This window comes from Rutidosis leptorrhynchoides, chromosome 11 (genome assembly GCF_046630445.1).
Source record: "Rutidosis leptorrhynchoides isolate AG116_Rl617_1_P2 chromosome 11, CSIRO_AGI_Rlap_v1, whole genome shotgun sequence".
NCBI classification, from domain to species: domain Eukaryota; kingdom Viridiplantae; phylum Streptophyta; class Magnoliopsida; order Asterales; family Asteraceae; genus Rutidosis; species Rutidosis leptorrhynchoides.
In genome coordinates this window covers 276,921,498-276,930,521 of record NC_092343.1, presented here as the reverse complement: position 1 = coordinate 276,930,521, position 9,024 = coordinate 276,921,498, and the positions used below count along the sequence as shown (strand labels likewise).

At 28.8% G+C, this 9,024-nt stretch overlaps 1 protein-coding gene across 1 annotated transcript; it reads right to left on the bottom strand.

Annotated features, from left to right (window-relative positions):
- Positions 1–242: 242 nt before the first annotated feature.
- Positions 243–6,489, bottom strand: LOC139875539 (uncharacterized). The gene is made up of 4 exons (XM_071862873.1): positions 6,484–6,489; positions 597–906; positions 350–507; positions 243–248 (listed from the first exon to the last, which is right to left on the bottom strand). The coding sequence occupies exons 1-4, from the start codon at positions 6,487–6,489 to the stop codon at positions 243–245; spliced, it is 480 nt and encodes a 159-aa protein (XP_071718974.1).
- Between the last annotated feature and the right edge of the window lie 2,535 nt (positions 6,490–9,024).

Sequence of the window (9,024 nt, the reverse complement as noted above, 5' to 3'; positions counted from 1 at the left end):
AACTAACCAACCACGAATTTGTTACTGAAGGAATATCAAAGAAAAACAGTTGTGAAGCCCAAACCTTTAATTGAAGCATAATTTATTTAACTTGTACATGACAACTGATAAATAGAGCTTTAAAAAAACTTGCAACATTTTGAAACCCTAACCCGAGTCGCCTCTCAAGACTACGGAAAAATCAGACCAACACAAAGCCCATCCATAAGTACTACTTTAGAAGTCTCAAAGTTTATATATGATTAAAGCTATGTTAAGTAACAGAATAAACTGAAGTAATATAATAGACCAGAAAGCAACCAGGTTTGTACAATTCACTTAGTATTAAATTAAAGCCATCCAATTTTACCTTTTGCTCATGTTGAGTAGCTGAATCTCCCATAGGCACCTGATACGTATAATTTCTAGCCGCTTCTGCAGCCACTTCAGCTGTTGCTTTCATCTTCGGGGTTATTTTCATATAATCTGACCCAATAATCTTCACTAAATTCTCTCTCAAAGCAGCATCTGTCAAATCCAACGAGCCACTAAATCATAAACTCATTCATAATTACACATACTCAGAAATAATCAGTTAAACAAAGATTTAAACATACATGTAACATTCGAGTTATGACTGACTGGCTGTTCAGACTTCTCAATCCAAAGCTTAGCGTGTTCAATACATCTCTGCAATGCATCCTGATGTGAAAAACTCGAATCAGCGGGTCTTGAAATCAACATCGAACTCATAGATGAAATTAAATCCAAATCAGTTTCTCCCAACATCACAGCAGCAACATCATCAGTCACATAATCATAAGTCAAGCAACAATTCCGCTCATGAGTCCTAGTCAGCATAATCGAATTAAAATCATTTGGAGATTTCACATCAGACATACTACCAATTTTGATGTTCAACCATCTCTAAAATTTAGTCGTAATGGAAGCGTAATGTAGAAGGTTGATAGAGTAAGGTGTAATTAGCAAAGCGATGAGATGTGACAGAGAGAATGATGGATGATTTTGAAAACCCTAATTTGGGTTTACAACTCATTGGACCCCTGTGTCTTTTATCCCTATTTTGTACAGAGTATGCGATGATTATACTACGTATATGATTATATGTATATATGTTGTATGTATAAATTATAATAATGAATAATTAATTCAATTTAATTAGAAAATTACATAAATACCTTTTTGTTATATATATATATATATATATATATATATATATATATATATATATATATATATATATATATATATATATATATATATATATATATATATATATATATATATATATATATATATATATATATACAGCAAAGAATGTGAATTTCAATTGAATCAAAAACCCTAGTTTTAGCAATAATCGCAGGTTCAAAAAGAGAGAATAGAGGAAGCCTGTTAATTTGTTGTGCCAAAAGATGGGCTCCGTTAGTTTTAGGATTAAATTAGACGTTCCTAGTAACATATTAGACGTGTTTGGTTAATTAGACGTGTCGCTGGTAACTTATTTAGATGTGTTTCAATTAGACGTGTCCATCTAACTAATTGGACGTGTCTTGTAAATTAACTAGACGTGTTCTTGAAAACTTATTAGACGTGTTGTCATTTAGACGTGTTCCTGGTAAAACTTATTAGACGTGTTCCTGGTAAAACTAATTAGACGTGTTGTTAATTAGACGTGTTCTTGGTAATACTAATTAGACGTGGTTACCAGTTAGAGGTGTTATACTTATGTAGATGTGTTGCAAGTTTCTAATTAGAAGTGTTCCTACTATTTTTTAGACGTGTTCCGGTTTTCTTTTTAAAAAAAATTAATTAGATGAGTTCCTTTGATTTAATTAGACGTCTTAGTTGATGGACACGTCTAAATGAGGGGCACTAAATGAGCCAAAATGTAGTAGTGTATACTGCTTTCGGAGCTCGTGCGGAAATCCATATCGGAATAGCTACCAGAATCCGAAGAATTTGAACTAGTTGCGGGATCCATCTTGCACGGTCAGATAAAAGATTTTTTGATATGAAATGATTTTCAGATATCAGATGATATTCTAATTACATAAAATACCTATATATAGTACAGAAGATCTCGTAGATTAGGGAGGAACTTTTGGAAGCTGTCAGGCAGAGTTTACAGTAACAGATATGCTAAGATATGAATCTGTCTATACACTACCTATGCAATAATTGCAGTAAGACGTGTCTAGACTTAAGAATGATAAGCAGGTAATTTTCCACTAGGAATGATAAACAAAACTTATAATATGCAGCTAAGGTCGAAGTCCAGACTCACTAATGTATCCTAACAACTACCAGTTAGACACACTAATGCAGGACCTGGTTCGCTAGGACCAACGCTCTGATACCACATCTAGCGACCCTTCCTAATCCACCTGGATGAATACATCACATCTGGTCCCATTGCGAGGTACTGACCTGTATATGATATGTTTTACAAATATTGCATTCAGTTTACAAGACAAACTCATTTCAAAATATAACCTTTCGATACAAATGATATATGATTCCCATAATCTGAATGACTAATCTGTAATTGACTTAATAAACGTCTTTTTGAACTCAAATGCCTTGAATGCAACGTCTTTTGAAATTTGCCATGAATGATTCCAAGTATGAGACGACCCGTCCTAATCTATAAGGACGAATACAATAACATATGATTCCATTGCGAGGTATTTGACCTCTAAATGATACATTTTACAAACATTGCATTCGTTTTTAAAAGTCAAACTTTCATTTCGTCGAAAGTTCACAGGCATGTGAGATGACCCGTCCTAATCCATAAGGACGAATACAATAACATATGGTTACATTGCGAGGTATTTGACCTCTATATGATACATTTTACAAACATTGCATTCGTTTTTTTAAAATACAAACTTTCATTACAACGAAAGTTGACAGGCATGCATACCATTTCATAATATCCAACTATAAATGACCTAATCTGTCATTTACTTAATACTAATCTTTATTGAACTCAACGACTTGAATGCAACGTCTTTTGAAATATGCCATGAATGACTCCAAGTAATATCTTTAAAATGAGCAAATACACAGCGGAAGATTTCTTTAATAGCTGACAATAAACATGCTTTCAAGTGTCAACCAAAAGGTTGGTGAGTTCATTAGTTTATCATAATCAATCATTTCCATTAATTTAATAGACAACAAGATTTTCATTTCCATTTCTCATAAACATCAACTCATATCAGGAATTTCGCACTGCATAGAGATAAAAATCATTCATATGGATTGAACACCTGGTAACCGACCTTAACAAGATGCATATAGAATATCCCCATCATTCCGGGATTCCCTTCAAACATGATAAATTCGAAGTACTAAAGCATCCAGTACTTTGGATGGGGCTTGTTGGGCCCAATAGATCTATCTTTAGGATTCGCGTCAATTATGGTGTCTGTTCCCTAATTCTTAGATTACCAGGCTAAAAAGGGGCATATTCGATTTCGATAATCCAACCATAGAATGTAGTTTCGATTACTTGTGTCTATTTTGTAAAACATTTATAAAAGCAGCGCATGTATTCTCAGTCCCAAAAATATATATTGCAAAAGCATTTAAAAAGGGAGCAAATGAAACTCACAATACGATATTTTGTAGTAAAAATATGCATACGATGGAACTGAACAATGCAGGGTTGGCATCGGATTCACGAACCTATATCATTTATATTATATATATATATATATATATATATATATATATATATATATATATATATATATATATATATATATATATATATATATATATATATTAACACATATAATTATAATCGAACAATTTATATATTATTAGTGATATACTTGTTATTTTAATAAATTATATGTTATATGTATTAAATATAGTTCTATGTAACTAATTGTTATTTGGTAAAAATAATATTTAATAATAATTAAAAAGTTATATTATTTAATAATAATAATAATATTAGTAATTCATTAATTTGTAATTTTAATCATTTTCCTAATACTATTTGTATCTAAAATCTTTATATTTGTAATCATAATAATAATAATGTTAATAATAATAATAACAATAATAAAAGTTATGTTAATAATAATAATAATGATAAAAATAGTAATAATAATCTTAATAAATTTAATACTAATAATAATTAAAATGGTAATAATGTTAAAATATATATATCATCATCATTTTCATATTTTAATCGTTTTCATAATCATCAATCTTAATCATATTTCTATTGTATTTATTTCATTGTCAACTTCATATTAACCATATTCGTGATTATAATCATAAACATTTGCATAATATATTTATAAATATAATTATATATATATATATATATATATATATATATATATATATATATATATATATATATATATATATATATATATATATATATATATAAGTAACCAAAATCCAAGTTCTAATAATTCATACCCTTAATGAGAGGATGTGTAATCGAGAAAACGAGCAACCAAGCGTGTGTGAGATTCTGGGTCACGACCAAAATAGAAACAGAAGGCGGTTAGCCATTATTCAGACCATGTACGGCCCTTGTTGTTCAGACTAAGTCCATTCGAACCTCTGTTGGACTTGGCCTTATTAGGATGGCCCCATAACAAATTAATCAAGCCCAAAGATTAATTCGGTCTAAAAGTAGATATAGTGATTTGATTTGGTAGTTTTCGAATGGCTGTGGAGTGGAAATAGGAAAACAATGTGCAATTGTTATTATCTAAACATTTTTCATCATTAAACTTTATGTTAGTCATCATCATCCTTATCATTAACCACATATGTTTCACGATCATCATCATCATCATTCGTATATTATCATCATCATTCGTATATCGACATCATCTTAATGATCATTATGATTATTATCATCTTATCATTAACCACATATGTTTCACGATCATAATCATCATCATTCGAATCACGTCATTTACATTATCATAATTATCATAATCATAATTCTATGATCATCATCATCAATGTTAATCATCGTTATCATACATCATCATCGCATAGTTAACATTATCTTTCATATTATTGTGTTTATCATATCATACCCATCATCATATCAAATCACAATTCGATTAATACAATCATCTTCATCGTTGCAACAACAACAAAAGAAAAAGAAAAACACGCATAGCAGTAGAAATACCATTATAGCAGTAGCAGGAAAACAGATGGTGTTGGCGGTGTTTGTTCACTCAAAATGGAAAAGAATAGCAGTAGCAGTGAAGCTGCTAAAACAAATAGCTTTGGGTGGTTTCGGGGTTTGGTTTAAAACGGAAAACAGATGAGCAGAAGTAGGAACAAACGATAACAGCAGTAGCCTCACGATGAAGATGATGAACTCTAAATTCAAAAACGTTTTCTAGTTGTTTTTAGATCCTAATCACTTAATGAAAAATGTTAGAAATAACCTTCCTAACACTTGAAATCCATTAATTGATCCAGAAACAACAACATGAATTCGAATTTCATAAAGAACACATCAGTTGACTTTTTATTTTTAAACTTTGACTTCAAAATTCGAAATCAATTGGAGAAATTAGAAGCTGAAATTTTTGCAGAAAGTTCGACTAGGGGATTCCTAACACTTCTTGATTATTAGATTTTGAAAACTCGTTCGAATTCGAGCTATTGGCTAAAAGCTATCGCGAATAGAGGACAGTTTTTGTTTATTGGATTTCTATTTTATTTCTCAAATAGCAGTAGGGAATTTATAGCCGCAAATGAATGATTATGCAGTGACAAGAGTTGATCACGGTTGTTTTGTAGCTCAGATTGTGGTCGATAGCATCTCACAAGTGGGAGGAAAAATGAAAAAGAAAGAAGAAAATAAATAAAGCAGATAGGGATAGAATTATAACGCATAATATCTATTTTTATATATATTCTATTTAATATTAATAATTAATAAATATCTTAATTATAATAATATTATTAATATTAAAAATAAAAACAATAATAATAATAATAATAATAATAATAATAATAATAATAATAATAATAATAATAACAATGATAATAACAATTATTAATAATAGTGTTAACAAATACATAATTATTTACATAACATGAAATATTATATATATATATATATATATATATATATATATATATATATATATATATATATATATATATATATATATATATATATATATATATATATATATATATATATATATAATATTTATAAATTATTTATGTTACAATATTTATAATTATGTATAGAAATTTATGTATTACATATATATTAACCTACAATTATTAATATATATATATATATATATATATATATATATATATATATATATATATATATATATATATATATATATATATATATATATATATATATATATTCGTTATTAATTTCGTGAAGAAAACTAAATCCTAAGCTAAGAAAAATATAATTAGTAACTTTAAAGTTGATGTAACCCACTTACGCACCAGCATTTATGTAAAAGAAACATATCTAAATATAAATAACCAATGTTACTATCGTTTACTTAACTAATTTGAAATCATATATATATATTTTCAATATTCATAAACACTTTTTAAATACACGTTGCGAGTTATTTATATATTTAATTCTAATAATTGATATCCTATTTGTTTATTTAATTTATGTTATTTAGACAAAACATTCTAATAATCAACTTATATTGAATCAAAAAACGCTTCCGCACGTTTGAAAATAAATCAATAGAAGATTATTCAATTCTCCACTAACTTTTGTATAACTTCCGTTAATTGACATATGTGTTCTTATTTTTAAATCACTTTACCATTTATTCCGAATACCGTTAAGAAGGAACGATTTCTCAAATCAATGTGGACCTCGTAACAGAGACCCGTAACAATATCATAATGTATCTGTCAATCATTTGAGTTTATCTTTTAGTTCCGTCAATAAATATATTAAACATATATTGAAAAAATATGTTCATATAATATATTATACATCTAATACTTTGTTAACGTTTTCAAGTAATATATATATATATATATATATATATATATATATATATATATATATATATATATATATATATATATATATATATATATATATATATATATATATAGGGGCAGGATCAATGGGGAAGTAACCAATCGGGGGAAGCGGGGGGAAGCAAATTTTTTTTTTCGTTTTTTTTGAAATTTTTTTTTTCCGGCATCAAGATCACACGAAAATATGAACATTTAGAAGAGACACTTCGTGATGAATGTTATTATTTAGGCGAAAAAACGATCGAAAAAATAACATTCAAGATAATATTGTTCGTGAAGAATATGAAGGTTTTTTTTTCATGTTTTGTGAAGTAAAATTTAGCCCGATTTAGAGTTTAAGGTTTATGGTTTAGGGTTTAGGGTTTGGTGTTTTGGGTTTATTTCATAAACCCAAAACACCAAACCCTAAACCCTAAACCCTAAACCCTAAACTCTAAACCGTTCGTGTTAAAAACTCAATCTAAATCCTAAATCTAAACCCTAAATCTAAATCCTAAACCCTAAATTTCTAAACCCTAATATGTAAACCCTATAAACCCTAATATCTAAACCCCAATAGCTAAAACCTCAAAATACGCTCGAAAAACACGATAATTGTTATATATTACTTCTTCGAGCGTTTTCCCGTCAAAATAAAAACATTTATCACAAAGTGTCTCTACTAAATGTTCATATTTTCATCTCATCTATAATTTTCGTGAACAAAGTTTTTTCAAAAAATGAAAAAAAAAAGTTTTTGGTTCCCCCCGCTTCCCCCCGAATGGTTACTTCCCTCTTGATCCTACCACTATATATATATATATATATATATATATATATATATATATATATATATATATATATATATATATATATATATATAATTATATATGCACATCAAGTTAAATATAATAGTTCATGAATCGTCGAGCACAGTCAAAGGGTAATTGATTACATGAATATAATTCCAAACTTTTGAGACTCACATTACAGACTTTGCTTATCATGTCGGAAACATATAAAGATTAAGTTTAAATTTGGTCGGAAATTTCCGGGTCATCACAGTACCTACCCGTTAAAGAAATTTCATCCCGAAATTTGATTGGGATCGTCATGGCTGATAATAAATATGTTTTCATGATGCATATGACCTGGAAATTAGAATTTTATCATCAGTAGGTAATATGGATAAAAAATTTGTTTATGTGAAGCGTATGAGTGAAGTTATCATAAAAGAGTGAAATGAGTAAATGCGGGTTCATCTTAATCGGTGACGTAATCATGGTTAATTTCTGAAATTCAAGGAAATCAAAGAAGATCTTCGAAATCTAAATAAGATTTGATTATCCAGTGATTAAGGAAATCATGATTTTCTTTGATTAAATGTGTAATCTGCCTCGATTGCTATGTCCGTTATTTTGCTATAAATCAACCTCTTTCGTTCCATCATTTTCATCACTCCTACATCTTCTTTCTCTTTCCCTACTTTCAAAACATTTGTGAAAATGCTTCATCCAGTTCTGATCCTTGATCTAATTCTGACTATCACCACAGTCATTCTTCTATTCCAACTCCCACCGGAGGAATCTGTTTACTTCTACTTCGCTCTTGGGGTAGTGTTTTTCTTAATCCTTCCTTACATTTGTCTTTCCATAATTATTGACATATACAGTTAATGCTCTCTCCTATTTGCTGCAATTTATACTCCCATTTCTATTTCGAGTTTCATGCTTTTGTTTTCTTTTCGCAAGTAATGGTCCATAAGTCGTAGATCCGTAGTTTCGAATGAACATGACATATGTTCTATGGGAGAGATTGTAATAGTATGATCTTGATTGGTTAATTTACCAGAATTCAAAAGAAAGGATAGAACTATCAGAAAGATATGTTCTTGATATATTTGGAGATTAGGTAGAATGTAAGAGTCGTACAACATGGCACATGATGACGTTATGGTCTGTGAATCATCACGTTCCATTAGAATCTCAGCATGAC